Source organism: Clupea harengus, chromosome 10 (assembly GCF_900700415.2).
Source record: "Clupea harengus chromosome 10, Ch_v2.0.2, whole genome shotgun sequence".
In the NCBI taxonomy this organism is placed as follows: domain Eukaryota; kingdom Metazoa; phylum Chordata; class Actinopteri; order Clupeiformes; family Clupeidae; genus Clupea; species Clupea harengus.
Genome location: NC_045161.1, coordinates 7,105,826 through 7,132,123, shown reverse-complemented (window position 1 = coordinate 7,132,123; position 26,298 = coordinate 7,105,826). Strand labels below are relative to the sequence as shown.

The 26,298-nt window shown below is 45.6% G+C and overlaps 1 protein-coding gene across 2 annotated transcripts in view; it reads right to left on the bottom strand.

Moving 5' to 3' along the window:
- fbn2b (fibrillin 2b) overlaps positions 1 to 12,224 on the bottom strand; it is a 56,672-nt gene extending 44,448 nt beyond the window's left edge. The window contains exons 1-6 of one of the 2 annotated variants that reach the window (XM_031575160.2): positions 12,114 to 12,224; positions 10,152 to 10,521; positions 4,892 to 4,974; positions 4,220 to 4,330; positions 673 to 768; positions 115 to 210 (exon numbers count right to left, since the gene is read on the bottom strand). In XM_031575160.2, coding sequence (XP_031431020.1) covers positions 115 to 210; positions 673 to 768; positions 4,220 to 4,330; positions 4,892 to 4,974; positions 10,152 to 10,348 — 583 coding nt within the window. In that variant the 5' untranslated portion in view covers positions 10,349 to 10,521; positions 12,114 to 12,224. The remainder of the gene's footprint in view (positions 1 to 114; positions 211 to 672; positions 769 to 4,219; positions 4,331 to 4,891; positions 4,975 to 10,151; positions 10,522 to 12,113) is intronic. The other variant, XM_031575161.2, reaches the window with a different exon arrangement.
- Between the last annotated feature and the right edge of the window lie 14,074 nt (positions 12,225 to 26,298).

Genomic DNA, 26,298 nt, shown 5'->3' with positions numbered 1-26,298 from the left:
CTGTGTGCATATACACACAGTAGGTCAGTATTGCAATTCTGTATTGCACAATTAGCAGACTCCATATACCATAATCAAGACAAATAAAAGGTAATAAGAAGGAATAAGTCTTACCTCTTTCGCACTGGGGACCAGTGAAACCATAGACGCAAGCACATCTGTTGGGGCCGATGCATCGCCCTCCGTTCTGACAGCCAGTCTCACAGACAGCTGTGATCAGAGCAGAGCAGGATTTGAGAAAACAAATAACTTAAAAAAACCTCATTTTTTTCTAAAATGAACCTTTTCTACATGTACTATCCTTTGTTAGCATCTGACAGTTCAGTTATTCTGACAGATCTAGTTCTAAAAATGCTAAAACTGCTAGCCAAAGCATCCACAACGGGATCCCATGGGGTGCTCTTCATCGTAAGTGTCTAAGTACGACCTGGAAGGACTCCTCTGTGCAGGCAGGCCAAAGTATCCTTAAGCATTCTAGATGGCCTCATTTTTCATATGAGCACAGACTGGAGCTGTTCACTCACATCTCCCCTCTCACAAGCAGCATCTGCTGAGAACGAGTGATGACTAAGCTAAGCGTGTGTGTGTGTATATGTGTGTGTATGTGTGTGTGTGTGTGTGTGTGTGTGTGTGTGTGTGTGGTAAGAGTTGGGGGGGGGGGGGAGTACTTACGCTGTCCACAGTGCATGCCTGTGAAGCCCTTCTGACATGAACAGGAATCCTCTTGGCAGCTGCCTCCGTTCATACACCTGACATTACAGGACTGCACTGTGTGGGGGAGACGGACAGGTTCAGCGCTACACACAGACAGAACAAGCTACACACACACACACATGCTCACCTAGATACAATAAACATTGCACACACACTCACAGACACACACACACACTAGCACGACACATGTACTAGCACAGGAGGCCAACCACATGTGTCCTATAGCCAAGAATGTTTCCTGTCTGGTGAGATTTAGAACAACCCTAAACCACACACACACACACACACAAACACACTAGCGCGCACACACACACACACACACACACACTAGAAACCCAATGCCACCCCCATGCCACTAACTCTATCTGCCAAAACCACCCACAATCTCACTCCTAATGTGTGTATATGGGGAGGCTTTTCCACGCTCTTAAATGCTCACTTCATGAGTGATCTAATTACACCTGGCAGAAACTCAGTCAGAAGAGCCAGATTGCTGGATAGGGTTGAAATGACGCCCAGGACCTTGGAATACCCTCCATTCGCCGCTGTCTTAAATCTTTTCAACATGCTACGGGAATTAGAGAGCGGTGCAGGGATGTGACTAGACTTGCTGGAAGTTCATCCTCAAGTCCTTGTTCCGTGTAACTGTGTGTAATGCTCAATATGTGAGTAACTGTGAATTACCCTTATCTATTTGTTCCAGGAAACCATCGGTTTAAGGGACTATTTTGCTGGTTTCTGATTGCCTGTGTGTTCACAGCACACCATCAGTTGAAGGCTTGTTTTCGAGTGCCTAGTGTAGGGCACCGAGCCATAGAACATACAAAAGTTGGGGGAAAGTTTCTCTTTGGCTAACAGAGGACTAAAACATCGTATTTCTTTGATGGACTTCACCCCTGTCTTTCGCTTAAATTGTATCAAATGTTCATCAAAGGAAATTAAATCTGCTGTAGATTAATCACATTTTCCATTTTTCTTCTTGAAAAAATGTTGGGCCTCTAAAAGCAAACGAGCGAGAGAAAGAGAGAGAGAGAGAGAGAGTTTGGCAGGACATTAAACATGGCTCTTTCTCTGCATGTTTAGTTTTGTGTTTCAGGCTGCCTTTTCGGCGAGAGCGTGTTTTCTCTTCGATGGACGGAAGAGCGATGATCTCACTGGCTAGACCCGCTGACAGCTCCGCTGCAGGAGGGGAAACGGTTCAGCTCCCTGACCTGCACTGCACAACGCAGCGCCACACGTGCACAAAAAAAGGACACACTTTTAAAAAAAGAAAGAAAGAAAGAAAGAAGAAGAGATGGGGGTCTCTCCTGCTGGCTCGCAGCAGCCACAATGACCCCACTGTGTGTGTGTGTGTGTGTGTGTGTGTGTGTGTGTGTGTGCGCGCCAGTCACATCTGTCTGCTTTTATGGCAGAGCAGGAAACATACGTGTGCCTGAGAACACAGAACCCTCTTTATGGGCCCTGGGCTGTGATGCATACCTCAGCCACAAGAGCCATGACATGCCACCATCCTACTCTGTGGACAGGGACCTCATGTGCTGATATACTATGAGTCATACTCTTTAACTGTAATTTGATACTTTGCACAACCAGATGTTAATTCATTTTTTTTTTCCATGTACAAAGCCAGATACGAGGACAAGGCCTCCCTAGATGGTACTGGTGACGTATATGGTTTTACCACAGCACTGTTATAGGCATCCTGTTTTAAGGCTGACCTTTTTATCGCAGTTTCAGCACTATGAGAGGCATATGGTCCAGCCTCGGGGACGATGAGTATATTGCTAGCATGTCTACGCTAGGAGACCCAGAGCCTCGTTGCATTGCTCGAAAGTTACACCATCATTTCGACACACAAACAAGTAGCTCCGTGCCAATGTTATGCAGGTTACTTTGCTCCCTTTGCACTCATCTTCCCTCCAGCAACTCAACCTGAACGCTGTCTGTTTACCCACATCTGTTTCGGCGGAGGGAGCACATGCCCATGGTAGGCAGGCTGTAATTATGGTGAAGCAGGAGCAAGAGGGCTTGGGTCGCTTTTTTCCCTTAAGGTACCACCGCTATGCTTTAGGGCTTAAATTATGACAGCCACTGAGCCGCTTATGATTTATAGAGTAATTACAGATTTGTAGCAAGGCCATAAACATTGCAGCGTTCCGTGCGACCACTGCAGTTGACATGGTGGACGCTAAAATGCTATTATTAATCTGCGTGAATGGTCTTCCAGGGGTTGTCAAGTAGGCAAGTAAAAGTCCAGCGGCCCTAACTGCACAGTAAATCGATGCAGGAGGCCTGTTTGGAGCTCCTTAGGAACCCAAAGATTGGGTCACGGAAGTGACATCTCCTGTCAGTGTTTTTTTGGTGTACGTTACACTACCTGCCTCTGACTTCACCTCGGAGGCATGCAAAGAGCTTACACCGACCACTCGTGGAGGCAGGGAGAGTTAAAAAAAATGTTTTTTTAAATCATAGCACTACAGGGACAAATTCGAAACAAGAAACATTCCTTCTCCCAAGCAAAGGCATCGCGTTCCAGACAAACAAAAATCAATCCAACTTTCCATTTCTCCAGGTACTGTAAAGCCAGTCTAAACGTTTTGGAAAAAGCAGGCCACTAAGTGAGATGCCTGGGGAGGAGATAGTCTCTGAGAGACCCGCCAACTGTCCACTATAAAAACACGGAGAAAGTAAGTGTGACCATCAGTTTTGTATAGCTTTGGCAAGGGCCACTCAGAGGCCAGGTTGGCTCCCAGCATTCCTAGCATTTAGGCACAGGCAAGCATGTCTGGGGAGACCTGGGGAATAAACAGCTTCTTTGACTTCCAGGGTTTAGGAGATGCTTTCTCGGCACATTAAAGCTGGCGTCAAGGCCCAATAGGATGTCCAAACAGTCAGCAGACGCAGGATCATGCTCTACACTTCCAGGTCAAGCAAAGAGGTCTTGGACTCTCTCTTTCTTTCTTTCTTTCTCTCTCTCTCTCTACCATAATTCTTTTGTTCTGTCTTGAAGACTGACAGCGCAGCCTGAGCCCAGCGGGGAGAACACCATACCTGCGCAGACTGCCCATTAAGCCATAAACTAAACAGCAGGCCTCGGGGGCCAGGCAGGCCAAGCCCTCGACCAAAGGAAATGTACAACATGAACACCAGTGGCCATGAGCAATCTCTTCTGATTTAGTGTTCCCCTTAACTGCAGCTCAAATGGCAAAGCAGACTCGGCACCATAGATCTGCGTCACGACGACCTCGCCTTCCGGGGAGCGTGGACTACCAGACGCCAGCAACATGTTTCTGGGTCAGTAAGGTTTTAGAAAAAACATGACTGAATAGCTAAATGCAACATTTGATTGTTTATATGTGTACTCTGTACCCTCTCACCATGGTTATGTTTTCTATGACTGCAATAATATATTAACAATACGTTGATTTTGTACATGCAATGCATAACATCTTGCAAACAGCCACAGAGTGGGCTTTATGTGGGTCAAAGGGACATGGGAGCTCACCTCCACCACCTCCAGCACCTGCCCCACAGCTGGGAGCTAGGTGTCCGGTGGAACAGGTGCACATGTTGGGCCTGGAGCAGAAGCCGTCGCCACAGGAGTTCCTGCAGATGGCTGGAAACAGTGAGGCAGAGAGTCAGCGCAGGGTCAAAGGAGGAGTGAGGCGTGGCATTAAATATGGCTTTCTCTCTCACAGGGCTGTTTAAGCGGTCTTAAAGGAAGGGAAAAGTTCTTCAGGGGTCCTTTAGAGAGGTCATCCTTCAGAATCATAAAAGGTTGGGCTAAATGATCATTAAAAAGACACGCCCGCCATACCGGCATTACAAGTGGTGCCATAAAAAAAAACTTTGTATGCATCTAAAGATAGCTTTATTTTATACCATTCTGTCATTCACACAATGATTTCAGAAATACTTGAAATACAAAAATACACAAATTATTTTAGGTAATAACCAGTGTATTTTGGCACAGATTTCTTTACATTTACACCGTGACTGAGAAAGTATAACAAGATACAGATCTTAACTGTTCAATTGTCCAACTCGTTTACACTGAACACAGGCGTTTACACTGAACACAGGGCATAATGTATGTTAATGATGTCTGACTTCCTCTCTCACTCTCACTCTCCTTTCTCACAGTCATTAGGGGGGGGGGGGGGGGGGGGGTACTTACGGACAATGCACTGGTTTCCTCCAGGGAGGGTTTTCCACCCAGGGCAACAATAGGAATGAAAACGTGAGCCACACACATTGGGCCTAATAGAAAAAAGCAGAAAAAACAAACACGGTCAATGCCGAGAGGCCAAATATCATTTACACAGATCCCTTTCATAAGCACACATAAGGAATGGGGTTATTTAGGATCTCATAGAGCCTGGCCTCTTGATGCTGCTTTTGATGTAAATATGGCTAATGTTGATCTGAGGCCTCCAAGGACAACACACACGCACAAAAAAAAGATACCCCGTTTGTTTTTATATTGCTATGTTTCTAAACCCATGGGATGGATATGGAATTCCTTCCTGAACCCTTTTTCCACAGTTTTCTCTTTGAATCAGCCCTTCTCAGCTTCCTCTCGGTGGAGATGGTTCAGTAAAGAAGGGAGCTGGCCTAACCCCACCCCCCACCCCACGCCACATGTAAGAGTCATCACCGACTGGAGGTTTATGTCCCTGCACTTCACCTGTGTTTCCCAGCATAATTTCGAAATGGCCTCTGGTTTAAGCATAACACCGCTGTCCTGGAATTCCTTGGCAGCCCCCGAGACATGTTCGGAATCGAATGTAATTCGGATTAGCTGTCTTGGTTTAGTGGTCCATGTCATGTGCTCTTCTACTCTCCTCAATGCTGTTTTTCTCATTTCACCTCCAGCTCCACATGAGCATATGATGCATGACAACAAGATTGAGCATGAAATGCGATAATCAACCATCGCCTTTAAAACTACAGATGACTTTATTTCCATCATCGCCTGCTTATGCCCAGTCAATCAACCAGCCAAGGACCACAGGGGTGTCTAGTTCCCCGGTCCAAGACAGGGAATGCTTTCAGATGAAAACAAGTGAAGAAAATGTTACCAGTTACTGTCACCTGGGATGGGACAGCTGTGCATTGCATCTTATGATAGACTCTAAAACCACATAACCAGATGCTTGTCACTCCAGAGGTGGAAAAAGGCAAGATGGAGGGAGGGAGACGAAGAGGGGGAGGAGAGGGGTGAGGAGGAGCAGGAGGGAAGAGGGGAGAACAAAAGAGGGGAAACGAGACCAGAGCATCATGGAGCGCGAGCAACAAGTGTCGAAAGCCCGCGGAGGCCAGCTCTTTTTTTTCTCTCTCACACAGAGAGAGTGAACAAGCAAGCAAACTAGTGGGCTTGAAAAATGATGGCCTGAAACAAGAGAATGAATGAGCACCACAACACAACTTTGCGTGCTGGGGCTAAAAAGAGTAGATTAATGGGCTTCTGAAAACTGCTCTTCACAGGCAATCCTCCCCATATGATCCCCACATTGAAATCTGGATGCATTCATGCTCTTTGGGTTTCTGGGATGACCTCGTGTTGAGCCTGGTTTTTTGATGCCTCCTCTGTCCTTGGGATTTGACTGCTGTCCTTATGAGTGGGCTGGGATTAATTTGATGGATGGGATTTCTCTTTAAATTGAAACTCAAGTGCAGCCCTTCGTGTCTCCATTTTAAAAAGGATTAGTTCAGTTTTATCATGGCACTTTGATGTTAAGTCTTAAAGGTCTCATTCCTTTAGATAATACAGGAAAGAGTGTGTCACAAGAGAGGAACAGACGTCAAAAAAGACTAAAGTCAAGGTAAACACACCAAAATACACCAGTTTTTACAACTGACAGGCCTAGTGTCACCTTAGGATTGCGAACCAATACAAAAGTTTTACAACTTGTCAAAATGTGAAACATCAATGAAGGCGAATGACTGATCTCTATCAAGAACCGAGGGCCTTTGAGGATATCACACACCATAGTGAAAAAACGCCTTGACCTGCTTCATTTCGGTAGACAGAAAATGCCAGGACCAGAGGCTTGAGCGTGAAACCTTAGGGAAAGAAATTAGCAGGATCTACTGAGGCTTTGTACAAACCCTCGATGGAGTCAAAAAGACTAGCGACAGGTCATTACAAAAACCATTCATCAATGAGAAGACGCTTGTACTAGAAGGCTTCTTGCTCTGGCTCTGCTACCGCTGTTTGGGGTCAGGGGTTACCTCTCCGGCATCTGACCCTAGTTAGTGAAATTTTTTGGACCGAATTCAGCCTGCACAAAATGAGCCCACTGTTTTATCAAGTGTGACGTTAATGGGATAAGGTGGTTTAAGTCTCCAAATCTCCTCAAGCCTTTTTTATATCCAACTTGGCCAGTTTCAACCCTCTGACTGCCTTGAACTCTGAGCTCATAGTTGTCTAGACGGGTCTTTCACCCCCCCCCCCCCTCTCTCTCTTTTGAGGGAGTGGGAGTCGGAAAGGGGGGTCTACCTTGTGATCCGAGCTATAGTTTGGGCCCCAGTGGGATTGTCTTGTCTCTCTGCCAAGACTTTTTTTTATTGGGCACACAAGATTTATGGATCAACTTATGATGTCAGTGATTAACAAGAAAACAAAATGTGTCGTAAAACTTCAAACATAAATTGCGCAATCAGATAAACAATGGATTTCTTCATGTTGGACATACTGGAGCCTTTATTTGCATTCTCGCACAGACAGACCATATGCTGCAAAAATCTGAGCCCTTTCGGTTTCACAATATATATTTAGCCCTGCCATATAAAAAGACAAAGACCTGGCAATCCTTACATCCTAAATGTTTATTTCAGATTTCTCAGCCTTTCGCATTTCTAACAGGAAATACTAGCCGCTGGATGTTTATGGAGATTCAGCCTGCCGGGACCTTTGGTCTATAAGTCTGATAGGGGGAACAGGGACCTCTGGGGAGCCCCTGGAGATTCCCCGTCTAGCTCCATGGAGAGGAGCTGACACCGCTCTGGAAGAAACTTGAGAGGCTGAATATGATCCTCCGCTCTGAGGATTGGCGCCCAGCGAGCGAACCGTCCAAAAAACATCTCCCCTGAGCTCACCGCTGACCCTCGGAGCCAGATCCAAGAGCCCACATTATTCTGCACCACAGTTGTTTTTTTTCAAGCTGGGCATGGGTGGACAGGTGCCATGAAACTGATTCTCAGTCAAGGCCCACCAGTTTACAAGAGTCTCCCAGGTTTTCCAGCATAATTTAGAGGCTCCGAAACCACAACATGATCAGATATCTCCAGTGTTCGGGGCCAAATTGCATTTCGCTGTGAGCGCCAATAAATCAGACCAACTCAAAATCACCTACAGCAGAAAAAGGGGTCTTAAAATATCTGGGGAAATCGCACACGGCTGGCCTGTAGTGGAATCGAAAGGCAATGTCCAATTACATCGTCCTCCATCATTACACTTGGTCAATACCACAGATATAAATTCAGCCATGTCCACTGAACGGCTTGAGTGTCCCGACGACGCATATGTGTGAGAACCTCTGCTGACATTTATGTCAATGTGCCGTTTTCAACAAGGCCATCAAATCTGGCCAACAATCTCAATGTAACAGAATATAAAAAACATCCTTGATTTATGCACTGAAATACCATGACAAGGCAACGGTTTGATGAAAACAATCTGTGGACTTGTGCAAGACCTGGATCCCTCTTGGCTGTTCAAGCATTGGCCAAGTTTCTGAACAGCGCATATGTGGCATTATTTCACATTTCGGTGTTGACTGGATGCCATGCAGCAGTGCTCTGCTTTCCAGACAAGATCAGATATTTATCTTCTTTAGTAATACAGTGCAATTGCCCAGACATATAATTTAGCACAGACCGGATGGCTCACAGGTCTAGCGTGAGTGCCAGACTGCTGGATTCCATACTCCATGTATTCAAACACAAGGGCCTATTGAGCTGGTTGCTGTTCCCTAAAACATGTTATCATTCTTGCGCCGCCCGCCTAAGCAGACCGAGTATTCTCTGAGTTAATTAAACTGACTGGCAACTTCTTCTACAGGTCTGTTTGTTTGACCCCATTCAAGCAAATCGGGGGAAATGTTGTTTCTGAAATCACTTTCGTTTGTGTGCCTGCACTTCGTCACCCAGGTCCTCGAATGTGATTAAAAAAGTTTTTTTTTCCCCCCTGGCCATACGCCGTCTGTTGCCTCATCACCTACACTACTAAAACAAATGTCCCTTGTTGTGTCCCCCGAGCGATCAGAATACCTCATTTCCTCCTGCAGTGAGGAGGGGAGGAGGGGGGGGGGGATGGGTGCGTGAAACTGGCCCAGATGGAGACTCAGATTAGAATAACTGATTCTGACATTTAAAACCACACTGGACAAAACGTCCTTTGTTTATCTTAAATTAGAAAATATACAGTATGCTTTCGGCACCAATGACAAACGTTCCCACCCCAGCACGCCCTGAGTTTCTCACGAGCAGAATGGATGGTTTTCGCTGGGGCCACAGGAAAGAACTTCTCCCCAACATCAACTGGCCCCTGAGCCCCTGAGCCCCCCAGACTGACTTCAGTTTTCTGCAGCAGCTTCATCAAAGTTTCCTTGGAGCGCAGAGCCATCACATAAAACTAGCTCACTGCAATGGCATGCCCAAATGGTCTGCATTCACTTGGTGAGGCATTGCATCATCTGTGTATACAAACGGGTGTCATCGTGTAGTCATTAAAAAATAAACTCACTGCCATTTCCCTCATTTGTAAAAACAATCCTACGCTGTGAATATCCCTAGTATTTCTTTTTTCATTTTTTTTTGCACTGTGGAAAGCTGTTCTTCAGCTTGCTTTACGGCACATGATCTTCTTAAAAGGAACAATGACGTATTCAATGTAGCTCTGTTCCAGCCCTGGTGTGGCCCAGGCCCAAACGCTGCCAGACGTATTAATAGCATTTCAATCTTGGGACTCCCCCTATTCAAGTCTGATGGCAAAACCTCGTTTTGTGGTGGCCCTAATCATGGACAAGCCACAACACTTCCATTTAATAAGCCTTCTAATTGCCCCCATTTCAGGACTTCAAATGAAAATGTCTCATACCATGGGAATTCACATTTACCTTTATTCATTTAGCAGCAGGCGAGCTGATCCACGGTGACAGTTATTGTAAATATTGCACAATGACAATGACAATATAATCACCTAGATTTACAAGGATGTAAACTTCATTTTGCAGTGTAAGTAATCATGCCAGCAATAATACATCACTGTAATATCATCAACTTTGTTGTGAAGGCTTCAAATCATAGCTGTAAATGTTCTCCTTGCATTGTGAGCAGTTTGGATTACCTTGGCATTACAGTGACACTGATCAAGGCTGCTGGCTCATGTTTGTATTGATGTTTGCTAGAAAGGTACCACACAGCAGACTCACCCCCTCAGAGTGTCCTGGCCTCTCCTGCGCACGCGGCTCTGTGGATCATCAGGTTTTCCAGAGAAGCGGCTGGCCTGGTAGCCCCCATCCCCCTGGCCCGGGCTTTGGCTCTGGCCTTGGCCGTACGCTGCCTGGAGGGAGGCCCAGAAGAGAGCAGCCCATCCCAGCACCAGCTTGGCCTGCTTCCACGCTCCCATTGGCCCCAGTGCTGCGCGTTCAACTCGACTCACTTTCTTCAACGTGCCCTGCTCTGCAGACGCTAGCACTCAGTTTCTCCGGATGTCACCCTGCCCCGCAGATCACCTCGACTGCCCCTGGCAACACGTGGCCGAGTGGACCTGTTCCGTCCCAATGCACTCCAGGTTGGGGGCTGGAAAGGGAAAGGAAGAGAAAAAGAAAAGATTTCAGACTGAGTGGCAGGAGGCATTTGGAAGCTGTAATGTATCCATATGACTACGTCTGCCCAGCAAAACAGAGTGGCAGATGAATGAGGATGCACCAAAAATTCTAAAAATTTCATTTCAAGACAGTCATATTTGAAAACAATCTTGATATGTTTGTGCAGCCAAATTGCGTTCCCTTACAACATGGGATGTGTGAGCCAACTATTCATAAAAGGGGTCCTTTGTTTTTTGTAACCATATTATTCACCAGGTTTTTGAGGCAAATTAATTCCGAATTACTTACCAGCAAGCATAGTTTTTTACGAGTCTATTCTGACTCCATTAGAACATATTATACGCTGAAAGGACAGCCATTACCATTTCAATCTTTTTGTTCTCTCATAAAATCTCAGCTTTTAGTCTAAATTGTGTGCCCCAAATGATTTATAACCAAGGGCCGCAACGGGTTTCAACTTCAGGGGGGTTAAAAAACAGCTTGTTGAGACTGGGTGTTTTCTTTAGAACTAGGACATATTGGTGTCTAGGAGAAAGGCAAGAAAAATATCTGAAACTGTCGGACTGGAGATGAATGAGAAAGCACAGGCGGTGGCAGTCTACCACCCACTATGGGTTTAGATAAACACAGAGTCGCCCATATATATTCTCAACAATGCTGTCAGATCTTCAACTTGAGCAGTGAAGTTTCTAAAAGTGCTTATATTTCCATGGCATTTTCATGTTTGATTACACTGTTGAATTTGTTAGAAATAAATGGTTAGTGACAGAATAATCATTCATTGACATATTAGAAGAACAAAAACTAACGAAATCATAGTCGCCATAATGAAAAAAAGTGATACTGTAGCCTATAGGAGGAATCAATGTGGGCGGGTCTAATTGAGAGAGCGAACAAAGAAAATGCCTGATCAATTACCTCCGCGTGCCGGTGGCATTTAGTGTCGCATTCAAGCGTAAATGTTTTCATGTCAACCAGTGTGCCGTGGCCAGGACACAATTATATGAAACAATTGAATCTGGATGAACATTTTTGAAAGAAGCAGAGCGTGCCACATTCTGATGCTACAAGTTAGATATTCGATATCTCACGAGTAACGGTTCAGGGGAAATATCTGTAGAACTTTTCTACTGTCCTCTTTCAGAGAACGCTCCGCGACTGCTCTAGGTGAACACAGAAAATATTAACATTTACTGCAGCATCAAATGGTTTATGTAATATCAAATCGTTATGCTAAACAATGCATTAGATATTGTGAAAATCAGAAAGCTTGACACCTAAAGAAGTCCTTTATCTTGAATCAAGATTGTTTCGCTTCCTATGATCACCTAACGTTTCGTTCGACGATGAAGACGACGGGAAAAGCCGGCAGTTGAACGTAGCAAAAAAAGTTCACTAGACTGCGCTACACTTCATTTCATTCGGCCGTGTTTCTTGTGCATTGTTACAGTAACAGTCATTTTCGTTACCACTACAAATGTCAGGATTCGTGCGAAATATCATTTAACATTGTGCATGTCAACCTTTTGAAAGAAATCAATAATCAAAGTATTAGCACAATACCTTACAACGATTGGAGTGGCCTGAGGTAGACAAGCCCAGCGTCCTTTTTTGTAATGGGATATGTGGCCCAGAATGGGAAATTGAACTATAGCCTTGAGAGAAAAAGAGAAAAGTTAGTGAATGACTCTGATTGGGAGAGGGGAGGTGCTTTTTTTAAGACACCGAGAAAGGGGGGTTTCTAACGGACTGCAGGACAAACCCACTACATTCCACATGCCTTGTCTATTATGTAGGGGGACAAAAATCTAACCTGTGAAATTCTCTACGACTACATCTGCACTAGAATGTCTCTTAGAATACATCTTCCTTTGTCTCTTAGAATTTTAAGGGGATAACAACACCAGCCAGTTTTTTTAATGTCCATTGTGAAACCTCATAATGTAAATGCATTACTTAAATGTATGAGGGGAGGGTGTTCATTCGAAATGCCTACATTCTTCATTCTACTTACCACTATTTGCTCACATGATAATGATTATCTGTTCAAAAAGTAGACACGTTTAAGAAGTGATTTACACTCACACATACATTGTTCTGCTTACTGTCTCCAGATATCATTTATTGTACATGTGTTGTTCATGAGGTATGTCTGAACAAAAGAATGCTGAACATACCACAATTGACAGACGACACATCTGCTTGCAAAACGTCACTGTACGAATCCAGGACATTTCACCGCTTTCCTCCCCCACACGCCCTGCCCCAAAGCCCCCTGTTTGAGGAGAGTGGCCATCTGGGAAGTAAATTGCAGGAGCAGCTGAGAACATCCCAAATGTTAGTACCTACCCTGTTGAGTGCTACAATAGGACCAGTCAACAGGTTTTGTAAACACAGAAAACGCATCATTAGTTCTAAAAAATATCCTCCATCTCATCCTTAGTCGTGGATTACTTGCACTTCATGACCACTTTCACGGCAGACATCGAAGTCTACACCAATTGTAGAATGTATTTCCTCGCAGGGGTCATTCCTGTCATTGTTAAGACCTTAAAGAACACGTGTGCTCCTTCTACTTCTAAACAAAAAGACATAGTCTGTTTGCATGTGCTCATACTGAATTTCAATAGGCATATTGAATGTAAGGACCAGGTGGTCATCTCCTACAGTACCCCATCCAGATGTGATGGGGTCATAGAGATGATTAGGTATCTGTTTCTGAAGCCTCCAGGGACACTCAGTGGCAGTTATGGAGCACAGGATGGGGGCAAGGTTTTTGACTGCACTCCACTCCCCTACCCTTCCCAATCCTGTCATCCCCCCTACCCCCCCCCAAAAAAAAGAGTTTTGTTCATCCTCCTCCTCCTCCCCTAAGCAGAACCACATTTTCAACAGGAGTCTGGGAAAAGCTCTCCATGTCATCCTACCATTAACTTGGCTAAGGACGCTGAGGGTACAGTGGCTGTCCCCTCAGATGCTGGGACATTCCCGTGACCAGGCCCCCAGAGAAGGGGCAGATGTTCATCCCAGTCTCTCCCAGTTCCCCATCAAGTAATACGTGCACAGGTAAGTCACACTTCCTTTCATACAAACAGATGATGAGATACCAATCCGATTTCATTCAAATCAGATGTCTCCATCTTTAATCTTTAATCTTTAATCGTTTACAGTCATTTTGATAGCGATTCACATTGATAAACGCCGGGTTTTGTTTGTTGTTACTTCTTTACCGCCTGAAGGCACCGATCTCACATGTGCGTGACGTGAGGAGAGCCGAACCGGGCCGTCAGCCCTGTGGACTTGTGTTGAAACTGGGATCCCTCCCAGCGCTCTTTGTGTATGGAGGATGACAAGTCATACAGAAAGCAGATGAGAATACAGTTGGGGCCCATGTGGGCCTGGCCTTCTTTAGACCTCCTAGCCAACCTCCCCCCTCTTTCCCTGGGTGTCACTTTTGATTCTCTGTGTTGTGCGCTGGAGGGCAGATTCTTGATCGCCTGCCCAGTCTGCTCGGCGTGCCATAAGTATGTTTAGACCACCTTGGGGCCCCGAAGCACAGATGATGAGCACGTCCCCCATTAGCGGAGTCTCCTTCAGCTGCCTCAGCGCAGCTCAGCTCACCGGCAGCAGGCCCATAGCAGGAAAAAAGACATTAGCTGTCAAACATGACGGGCAGATGATGTCTGATGTCTGTCCACAGGCTGTTTATTACCCCCCCCCCCCACAGTCGCTTACCCAGATCCAGGTTTAGGCAAGTCTGTATGTATGAGAGAAAGCAGAGTGGTAAAACATGTGAAGCGTAATGGCCTAGTTTCACAGTCAGCCTTTCAAACTCTAGACTTTCAAACTATTATTCTATACAAAGGATCACTTTAAAATGTGATAGGGGCCAAATCATGCTTTTGTTGTTCATGTTTATTCTGGCTCATTGTGACCCAGTTGTAAAGTCAGATGTATATAGAATCTTGTTATAGTTTAATGGTTTGACTTTCACACTCTCAGTGTGTCAGTGGTGCCACGCAAAGGTTACTCTGAAATGTGATCGTGATCGCTATCAATGTTTTGACTGTTGTTCTTTCAATCTCCTGTAGCTCTCCATCAGTATTCATGTGAGGGTTTTGACCAGTGGTTTACAGAGTAATACATCCAAGCTAACCCCACTGATATGCACCTCTTTCTCTGTAGTCTCTAGATCTGAGACACTTGGGAAACCTTGGCTGGTAAAAAAAAAAGAGAAAAGGATATGGTCTGTGTTTGTAGAGGGCGCACATTCAAATATGTGGTTATGAAATCATCAGCGATGAAAAGTGAGGTGGAGATGGAAAAAATAAGTTCTTAGTGGAGGCTTTGTTTCCCACATGCATCCTCAGTGTCAAGGAAAGATTCCTGAAATGCTGCTCTAGTTCTTTTTTCTTTCTTTTTTTTTCCACAGGGCCTGAGAGCTCACGCATACATATATAAACAAATGGCCATGTTTTGGAGAACGGTTGACTTGTGGTGTGTGAGGCAGTCGAGGTGTGGCTGTGGTTAGGTTTTGGAAGTGTCATCATCTAGACAGTGTGGTGAGGACCGTGGGGTCTGGCTGAGATGTGACTTCGGAACCCTGTGGTCTGGTGGTTTATGGCCTACAGAGGATTAAATAAGGACCTTCCCAATGGGGCGGAAAGAAGAACGCGAGCATGTCAGCCATTTTTAATTTGCAAGCGCCTCTCTCACTCTCTGAGTCATTTCGAATGTGTTACGAGAAATCCTCTGCCCCAAGGGGTCAAGCACTGGAGAGCATTAGCTCACCACCAGGGCAGATGATTCCCCTCTGGATGGGGGGGGTGAGGGTCATGTAGTGGAAAACTTTAGGAAGTGGCTTCAACAGGCCCATCTTTTTTCACCACACACCTTTTTTTCTCCCTTTATCTTTGTGAACCTGTCCCATTGTTTGCACCTCCTCCACCTCCTCCCGACAGGGAGCGCTGTTAAAGCCTGAGGTGGGGGGGGGGGGGGGGGTATTTTTGGTGGCCCTTTCTGACATCACCCCAGCCACAGCTGTACTTATGCTCCCAGAGCCCTTATCAAGAGTCCACACCTCGTCAGTGTTTACTCCCCTAAACACATTAACCTCACCTAAACCCGCGCTCTCCCCCCTCACCCAGCTGCTTGGATGGGGTGATGCAGGGATCGAAGAATGCAGGACATCAAAGGCCGCATCGGGGGACAAAAGGAGAACTCGCACTCGGGCTACGAGCCTGTGTCATCTCATAAAAAAAAACACGGTAAACACACTGATCCACTTATGTTCGCAGGAGACAGCCTCACATGTCTCGAGATCCGGTCGGAAAGCATCGGGGAGGAAACAAACACGTGAGATCCGCCGCTCTCTCTCTCTCTCTCTCTCTCTCTCTCTCTCTCTCTCTCTCTCTGATAGGGCGCTTTTGTGTGTTGCCTCTCGTGCATGCTTTACTGCCTCCTAAAAACATACAGAAAGGGTGAGATAGAGAGACAGAATGAGAGAGAGAGAGAGAGAGAGAAAGCAAGAAAGCTGAATATGTTTTTTTTCTGTGGGGTTATGTTTGTGGAGCTTTGGACTCATTGGGCCATGCAATAAGACTTCCTGGAAAAGGACTCAGAAATTCCACAGTCCTTGTAACTGTTTAAAAAAAAAGAAAGAAAAAGAAAGCGGGAAAAAGAGAAAGGGAGAACAGTAATGTTGAAGGAATCCAAGAGAACTGAGGGATTCGTCCACTTGCTTACAGCCCCCTAGACTAATAGCTTTCAGATGTACAGCGTCTTTCATTTTCAAAAGCACATAAAACTTTCGACTGTCTCAGGAGAATCTGTGTTACGGCAGGAATTTACTGCATACAGTCGCCATTCAATTCAATTATGTTCTACCAGCTCACCTCATGTCTAAAGTATAGTTTTAACCAGCCCCCTATCCCTCTGTTACCATATCTCAGGCGTGCCTTCCCTCCATATGCTCTCTATGCTACTCTTCCTGTTTCATATTGCCAAGGGAGAGATAAACCACGGAAGGAGTGAGATCATCTTTGTGTCCTGACATTTAATCCTCTGCAGCATCCCAAGGTGACAAGAACCTCCTGAGAAAAATCCCACTTTTTACATCTGCAGTTCTAGGCAGTCAGTCTGTATGACTGTATTTTTTATTTATTTATTTTTGGTCTGACTTGTACAGTGGAGCATTTATGAATCATAATCATTTTCCTTTTTTGGCTGAATACACATGGCTTCGCTCAAGCCTAAATGAAGACTTTAATTGCAACCTTACTTCCTGTCACCATGTCGTAAATCATCTCATCGGATACAGATTAATGTGGGAGGGCAACACTCAAATCCATTTTTCCTCTGCAGTGGCTTTGGCCTTCAAGTCCTGAGTTGACTTATGTCTTTTTCAGATAAAACTTAAATTACGATCATTATATTTAATGGCTCAGCCCTGCCCCCTGATCCAATAAACAAAAGACCACTGGTGTCATTTACAGGTTAGGGTTCCCACTGGATATATTTCACACCCCACATGAGTTCTGCCCAGCAGAACAAGCGTGGCGTGTTACTCCATCATGCAGTCCATAGCTTTGCCTCTCATCTGCCTCAGATCATGAGAAGATCTTATTGTTGACTCTAGAACAAAAGCTCCATGATTGAGCCGCAGAGAGAGCCCCCCCCACCCCCCCTTTTTGAGCCGAGGCTGGGTCCCGGGGCAGGGAGCTGGGAGCTGGGAGCTGGGTGGTTTGGGCTGAGAGAGTGAGCAGGAGTTAAGCTCAGGTTTCACCAAAAGCCTTGAGGTGTGTGCACAGCACTCGGTCACAGTGAAATGGAAAGGGAATGGTGCGCCCTTGTTTTGACGTGGTGTACGCCGTTCCGGACCATGACATTGACCTTGCACTTTGGCCCACACGGACTCCATCTCTATCTGTTTATCCTGACCTTTTCGGGGGACCGGCCTCTAAATGAAAACCTCATGGAGACGCAGATGTTGGGGAGAGGGGCTGAAGTGGTGGATTGAAGTGCTTTGTTTTCCTGTCCTTCATCACTATAGGCTTACTCTAGGGGTTCTGGCCATTTTATACCTTTCATGTAGTATAAAGAAAATGAACTTGAACTGATACATACTGCAGACATATACTTAGTGGCGGCAAATAGACAACAAACTAAAGTTTAAAGTTAAAGTCTGACAATTATACAAACTGTGAGGGTTGGATCTAGGATCTTAGAGGGAGGACTGATTGCCCTGCTTACCACAGTTGGCTTGGCTGTCTATTTGACTGAGCAGCAGCAGCAGCAGAAGAAGATGGAGGGTCTGTTGGGAAAGGAAGCTGCTCCTTGGCTGGCTGTATTCTGTAGCAGCACCACCGCCTCCATGAGCCACCTCCATAATAAAGCATGAGCCCGGTCCAGCGCTCCAGCGTGAGCTCTGATTATTTGCACAGCAGGGCTTCATCCCTCCTACTCCACCTCTAATTATTTACATTGAGAGTGTCCCAGTCAAGACCGGTCACTCGGTCGGACCGCAAACAGGTCGGAGTTACACGGCACGGGATGGGGATGGTACCGGTGGCCATACAGAGACTGATAGCATCTATGGTCCAGGGATTAGAACAAACAATAAATTCAGTTTGAGCTGTTCTGAATGTTATTCTCTCCCTTTACATAAAGCCTAATAATGCGTGGATAAATAAATGATTAAAGGCCCACGTCATTAACATTTGTGTTTTATAGCAAACGATTACACTAGTAAATAATAAACTGGTGAGAGATGCATAACTTTGATTAAAAAGCTCCAAATCCCTGTGAGAGCAGACCCATATAAACTGTGGCTAACAGCTGAGAAGGTAGACTTTGAATGATGCACATGTTTATAAGTTTATCAACCTGCTCTCATTCTGACCTATTATTTGTTTTACATGTTCCTTTAAAAAAATCAAAGAGGGATCTCTGAGTGCTCTAAATACAGCAATTCGGGTCTGGCTAATGCTGCAACGGCTCACACGTTTTTATGAGTGTGAACCTCGAGTAAAGCAGGTGTACCTTTGACAAATGGATGGACAGCCTGGATGATCATTAAGGGGTTTAAACAACAGATGCTAAGTTGCTTCATTCCAGAACGTCCTACCTGCATCCAGTGTCTAACTCATTTCCTGCAGCTGTTTTCACAGTGTTCCTAGAAGGCGGTGGATGGCATGCTTTTGTGTGGGGGTGGAAGTGAATGTGTGTCAGGCACACAAAAAGAAAAAAAGATTGGAGATCATTTTGTATGTTTTCACATAATGGTTTAATTACCTTATCTGGGTCCATGTCTAGTCTCTCTTCAATACTTTTGTTTATGGTTCCTGATTCTGGATTTTATGGAACACTTGGGGATACTGAGGCTGTCTGTAATGTCAATAGACCACCCAGGAGTTATACACAAACCAACAGGCCTGAGATCAGTAGGGTGTAAGAGCGCAGTTGTGCATGTAGTGACACCAGAGGTACGTCACATAGAGGGGGACGGCTCATCAGTTGGTTTTCATACTGAAAACAGTCTCTCACTCATACACACAAACACCCACACACTTACACACACACCAACACACACACACACACACACACACACACACACACACACACACACACACACACACACACACACACACACACACACACACACACACAAACCGCAATCGGGAAGTGTCGAGGATCTTCCTCTCTATGTGTGGCCAAAGTCGTAGGGTCAGTTTGGGTTGAGTGCATCAGGTGGCCAGCTGTGTTTGCATGTGTCTCTGACAGCAGGAGCAGGAAGTGCAGCGGTATGCAAAACCACGACAAACACCTACATGCAAACATCTCATCCGCCGGCAAGCTTTTGGTCAACCTAGCACGAAGAGACAAACTTCATTTAAAACAGTGGAACCATGTAGACAAAACACACATCAGCTGTCTTGGTCTCTGAATAGTGAGTGTCAGGGACACGGGCGGTGCAGCTCCCCTCCAGGAGGACTCGGTGTTTGCCGAGCATTAACAAGTGTGATCCTGTCAGGCGGTTCGGCAGTGGGGTGTCACCTCTGTGGAACTCCCACATGGCTTTGAAGTGTCTGCTGGGGCGGGGGTGAGGGGTGGGGCAGGGCTGGCAGGATAGTGGGGCTGGGGCTGGGGCTGGGGGGGGGGGGCCTGGGTACTGAGGCCTGAGTCTGCCCAGCTGCTGGATGAAAACAGGACGCTCAAGTCAATATTTATCCTTGAAACAACGTCTCTCAGAGATTGGTGTCTTCAAGCACGTATCAAGATGTATAACACATGCCTACTTGCTCTTATTCTAATGATATGCTTGATCACTTTGATGGCATAATAAATCTGAGGAAGACAGAAGAAAGGTTTTTTTTTTTTTAGTGTGTAGTCTCTCAGAGGACGTGTGAGCAGCCCCTTGAACATGGCCTTCAGCATCTGTTGCTTGTTTAGGCCTGGTTAGATGAGCCACACCAGCCTCAAAGCCTGGTGGCTCACAAGGGCTTCAGCACAGGCATATAGACTCTTCTGGCCTGGCCTTGGCTTTCGCTGCAGAGTGAGCTGTAGGTGAAGACCCCCACACTCCTACGCAGGGAGACAGATGTGCGAAGCCCAGGCTGCCTTGCTGGTGTTGCGGAGCAGAAATGCCTCTCTCTACTCCCTCTGCCACCTTCAGGCCATCCGTCTTCATTACGTTCTCTCCCATATGCTGGTCATGTGATTTATTGCTCTCTACTGTTCCTCTGACGGGGGTGGGGGGTCACATTCCTCTCCAGGATCAGTGAAGTTCTGGAGATAACATAAGCACAGCCCTGGTGAATGATGAGGGTGTTGGTGGTGGTTAGGTAGGGGGTGGTTGTTGGGGTGGAGGTGAGGTTGTTGGTCAGACACATGCAGCACGCAGCAGGATTTTTCCTGTACTCCCCTTCCTCTTTGTCAGTGTCCCATGGAGTTTGTTTATGGGAGGGGTACAGCATGAAATGGGGGTAGGGCCTATGTGGAGTTCTGAGTGTGATGGTTAGTGTTACTCCTGAGGGGCTTAATTGTTGGGTTTGAATTGACCTCATTTTGGAGCCGATTCACACCCCTTATAGTAAGGGACCTAAACTCTGCACTGATGGGGTTCACTCTCGACGGGAAGAGGGGATCGGGTGGTTGGCATCCTCACGTGCTGGGCTGGAGTGCTCTTGGACGGCACATAATGTTTTAGTTACGTCATGCCTCGTGATTTCGGGAAAAGTTTCATATTCTCTCTCACAAGGTTTCACACTCTCTCTTAGCACAAATCAACAGAAGCTGGAAGCTTTTCAATCATCCTGCTCAAAGAGTGTTCAAACTCCAAGTTGTTAAAAACACTGAGAAAGTGTTAAAAAGTGAAGAGGGATTATATGAGTGGACAGGGAGAGTAATCATTTCTGGCAGCTTCTAATTTGAGTATATTGTGAAATAGGTGATTTAGGTGCATTTACCACATCAGCATCACCAACGGACTCAAGCATCTGCACTGATGACATGGAAGCCGAACACCAAACACACCTTTAGTCCTGGCGCCGGACATCGGCATCGCTGATGCGTAGGTCCATAATGTGCTTATTAGCTGCATGTGTTTCCACTTTGAGTCTCATCTCAGGTTTTTATTTCCAGGGTGTTCTCACGGTCGCAGGAAATTAGTAAAATATGATGCAGCAAGAGGAGAATTAATAGTCTTCGATAATAATGATAATTAACCAAAATGACGAAACCCCAATGATATCATACGGGGGACAATGAAAGACTTCTAAACAGCCAGGCAAGTTGCAACATGTGTGTGAGGGGAGAGCAAAACAGTCAGAAAAGTGTGAGGCAAATGTGCCATCACTGAATGAACAACAACCACAGCAGTCGCCTTAATGTTCCTCCTTAATGTGGTCGGGCCGATGTTCTAGCCATTACAAAGCCAGAGCTGGAGGGATCAGTTAATCGTTTGAATTAACCTAAAAGAAAAAAGGTCCACAATTTTCATGGACAGGCACAGAGCCCACATCCAAGATCTACTTTCATTAGCCTGCTGTGCATAATGTAGGAAGCTTTGTTGCACTAAAGCTGGGAGAGCGGACTTCCTTAATCACAGTTTTCCTCAATGACACATTTGACAAATTAGTGGCTTTCACAGAACAACAGACAGGTACTTCATGATAATTAGTATGTCCTTATACCAAAACAACAAAGGAGCCTTGGTGCTGGTCATTTTGTTTGGCAGACATATGGTTTTACCTCTGAAAAAGTTATAAACAACTGCGCCCCTTACACAATCACTCTCTCTCTCACTCTGACACACACACAGACACACACACACACACACACACTGTGTAAGTAATTTATCCAGAGAATCTCTTGTTTTTGTCTCAGGAGAGCTCTCTGGGAGAGCTCCCTCTACTTTCCCAAGTCTCTCTCGCCTTCTCCCTCTCTCCCTCTCCCTCTCTCTCTCCCCCTCTCCCTCTCTCTCCCTCTCTCTCTCTCTCCAGGCCTTTTTCCTTCATGCATTTTGACTGTTGAGGCCATAAATTCTGGGAGGCCCAACAACTGATAGCATACTTTTGGTTTCTTTCCTACAGCGTTATGGTGTTTCATTATGTATGACGAGACGAGATTACCAAAACCCTGAGAGCTGATACGGCTGAGGAATTGCCCGCCTGTTTTTAACCTCTATTGTCTAACAGGCATTTTAAATACTCTGTGGTCAGATTAGAGGTGTCTAGTGTTTACGAAAGATTTTGATCTTTTTGTAGTTTTCTTTCATTTCTCCTGCCCCAGAGGACTTGTATATTTGTCTGCCGCCGCATCTCATCTGGCCAAACATTCAGCTGCAAAGCCGTCAACAGTAAAACCACCTCAAACATGGCCGTGGGTTTACGCGATGACGGCAATGACCTGGAGCGAACAGGGCAGTCCCTTAAATGCTTGCGGAATGAGAGTGTCTTTACAGCGTGACCCCCAGGACGTTTATGATGTCCTGACACTGGGGATGACATCAGCTTCATTTGAGCTATCGTTTGCCCGTTAATTAATGCCATAAACAGGCGGTCGTTAGGGACTCCTCTGCCAAGGGCGCTCAAACTAAAAAGAATCAAACAAGGAGGTCAGAGTCACTTTAGGTGGACAAACGAATAATCCTCAGAGTGCCTCCTGGGCTTCAAGAGTGTGTGTGAGGGACAGCTGCAGAGAAGCATGGACGGATTATAAAATCAAGGGCCCCCGGGGGCAAAAGCCTCCTGGGCCTCCCCAACCCCCGGGTGCGTGCGCACAGCATGAAGCAACCTACAGTCCAACCACCCTGTGCTTATGTGACTTATGTAATACCTGTAGATAGTCGACAGGATTTACACCACATCAAACACATGATGCAATAAGCCATGTATTGAGAAGCATGGACGGATGTATTGAGAAGTATTTTAATTGCTAACAGATAGCACATTAACGGACAAAATAAAAAGACACCAGTGTAGCCCATCATACAAGATTTACGGGACTAATGTCACAGGCGGTAGCATTAGCCTTAACGACCCACGGTGTTAACTTAATACAACTAGGCTGTGCCAACAGAAAACACAAAAATGTGATCTCATACCAAATTAATAAAAGCCATCATCGTAGTTTCAAGCAAACATCTTACCCAGATCATACAAACTAGACTACAGGCCTATAAGACCAACTTAAAACATATATGAAACTGAAAATTCTGTCAGAATTCCTAGCAGTGCCCCTGCCACTGACACACACACACACACACTAGACATTCAAGGACATATACAGTAGGACCTCACATATGGTGCAAAATAGACATTTAAAACAGTATACGCCTATAATGCTTAGACTAGCTCTAGACCACTTGCATTCAGGCTGGGAGCCCGTGTAGGCCTTTGTGTATTGCTTGGGGCCTTTTAGGGTCTCTCAAGGGTCAACCCTGGAGCAGCAGCGCTTACTTGGTGTGGGTTTTTAGGGCACCTGTGACCTCTGGGCCCCTGGGCCTATACCTGCCAGGCCTGTGTAATAATCCAGGCCTGCAGTGAAGAGGGGTAGTAAGCGAGTGTGTGTGTGTGTGTGTGTGTGTGTGTGTGTGTGTGTGTGTGTGTGTGTGTGTGTGTGTGTGTGTGTGTGTGTGTGTGTGTGTGTGTGTGTGTGTGTGTGTGTGTGTTGGTGTGTGTGTAAGTGTGTGGGTGTTTGTGTGTATGAGTGAGAGACTGTGCTCAGTATGAAAACCAACTGATGAGCCGTCCCCCTCTATGTGACGTACCTCTGGTGTCACTACATGCACAACTGTGTGTTTGTGTTTGTGTGTGTGTGTGTGTGTGTGTGTATATGTGTGTGTGTGTGTGTGTGTGTGTGTGTGTGTGTGTGTGTGTGTGTGTGTGTGTGTGTGTGTGTGTGTGTGTGTGTCAGAAGAATGGGGATGATGGGGCTCAAGTCTTTCCCACCTCTCCCTAAGGGCACTCCTCATGGAAGGAATTCTTTCATCACATTCTCTTGTGCCACAAGCAGAGAGGCAAAACACAAAAACTAGGTCACTCACAAAACACTTACCCTAACTTCTCATGTACAGTATGTCGAAAGACTAAAATTCCCCTCAAAACAATTTTGTAACTGAACAGCCAACTGCCAAAATGCTTGAAACAGCTCACCCAATTATCATGAGAGAGAACTGAAACAAAAACATGCATGAGCAGTTTGAAACATTAGTGTTTTGGCACCAGTTCATGATGGAGGGAGACCAAGGGAGTGGTGTGGTAGGCTAATAGAGGGAATGTTGGCATATATCTAATAAGGGCAACTTAAAAGAAATGCAAAACAGACTGAGGCAGACAACTAAAGTGCTCAATGTGATGTATAGAGAGAGCAAGTTATGAGGATGAATATCCTCTCTTTGTACGTTTAATTTGACAATTTTACAACTTGCTCTAATTATGTCCAATGTTGTGATACATATATTTTACTAAAGTCACTAACTAAGCATAACTATAACTAAAACATACCTTTTTGTATGCCACAGTTATAATACTGTGGGAAGGATCTTCACTTACAGTGAATGGCTTTGGAAAAAGAGAGCCACCTATTGACCAATCGACATCATTGCTCTGACGGATGTGGAACTGTGCTTATTACTGCGCTTGTGTCCTGAAACCTGATACACACACATCCTTTGTACCCGTGTCGTAATGTGTAAAACACATTTGTGGTTTCTCCAGCATATGCCTCACATATTTCCTTTCTGTTCCAGGGGCGTGTTTCAAATAGAGGAGCAAACACAGTGTGCCTAATTTCATTGACGGGTAACGAGCGTTCAAGAGGTGTCAGAACAATTTGCTCATCTGCTGAAATGAGCTCCTGCGCTCTTGCTGGTTACGAACTCTGAGGAAACAGGAGAACACTCAAGAATGACAGAGCCGTGTGAGGAAAATGGTGAATGAAGTGCAAGTTCTGAACTGCTTACGCTCCAAAAACGTACATGTACAAAAATAGTATGATAGAGACTCAACGGGCCCTAATTTCATTGATGGCCGACAAGCAAAGCAAACTTTATGATATGTTATGTTATGAGAGCTACGAAAATGTCAGTGACTTTGAATCAGTGACTTTCATTTTGCTGTTCTCCAGTAGTTGCTACAGATTTTCCCATAAAAGAGTGAGGGGGAAGTTGGATCATTGACACATATGGAAATGTCAGATTAGGGCCTGCTGGTGCTTGGAAACAGTCCACAGCCCCCTCCCCTCACTGGGTTACCGCTGTTCTCTTCTCGTTCCAGATAGTAGATAAGGGCCTGGAAACTAAGTCCTTTGTTCCAAGAGCTTGAAACGTGAAACCCAGTTGAACCCTGAAAACTGATAGCAAAAGGTCATTTTTGGTCTCTGATGTTGAACTATCTTGCTACATGTGCACAGAAGTGAGGTTGTTTTTTTTTTCTCCCTTTTTAGCAACCCTCTTATGCCGTAAAACATCTGGCTATTTAATAAGATGTTGATGACTTGAATGAAGACCAAGAATTTTATTCTCCCCATTTCAACTGTAAACATTTTTAGAGACAAGACAATAAATGTCAACGGACAGACAGAAGAGAAATCCCACTTGATAAGCTTCACTTGTGAAATACGTGTATAATAAACTTTATTACGAAGTCTGTGCACTGTCAGATTTGATTTGTAAGTGAGCTGGAAGTCGCCCCCTGCTGATAGAAATATGCAAGTGCACCCAGGGTGAATTTGTCAGCAAGTGAGTGAAATTTTCAATTATCTCTGGGCAGTATTCACAATCAGATGTTATCATTGCTTGTAAGCTGGCTGGACTGACATGGCAGTTAGATCCTCTTTCCCTTCTCCAGACTCGGTGAGCCCACCACCCTCAAGGTCTTCAGGGCCAAGGGCAACAGGATGAGAAATAACTGTGGGTGGAAGCTGTGGTTGGACTCAACACTGGGGCAGAATCTATTAGCTTTTTTAACTTCTTCTCTCTGGGTGAGAGAACTCCCCTGCAGTATTTCTTTATTTTCAGGCTAAAACAGTCGGGCTGTTGTGTGGCCACCCCAGGGGAGCCATCTGGTGGGGCCTGATAGAGTGAGGGGCTCTGGCTGCCCAGGGCGACTGGTCTCTGTGGGGATTTGCACCAGCAGTGAAGGAACCTTGGGAGTGTGGAGTCACGTGGGCCCAAACTCAGATTAGCTGGAGCCAGAGGCCTGAGGGGGTCACTGCTCCTGAACATTAGGGATCCTCCCGTGGGAAA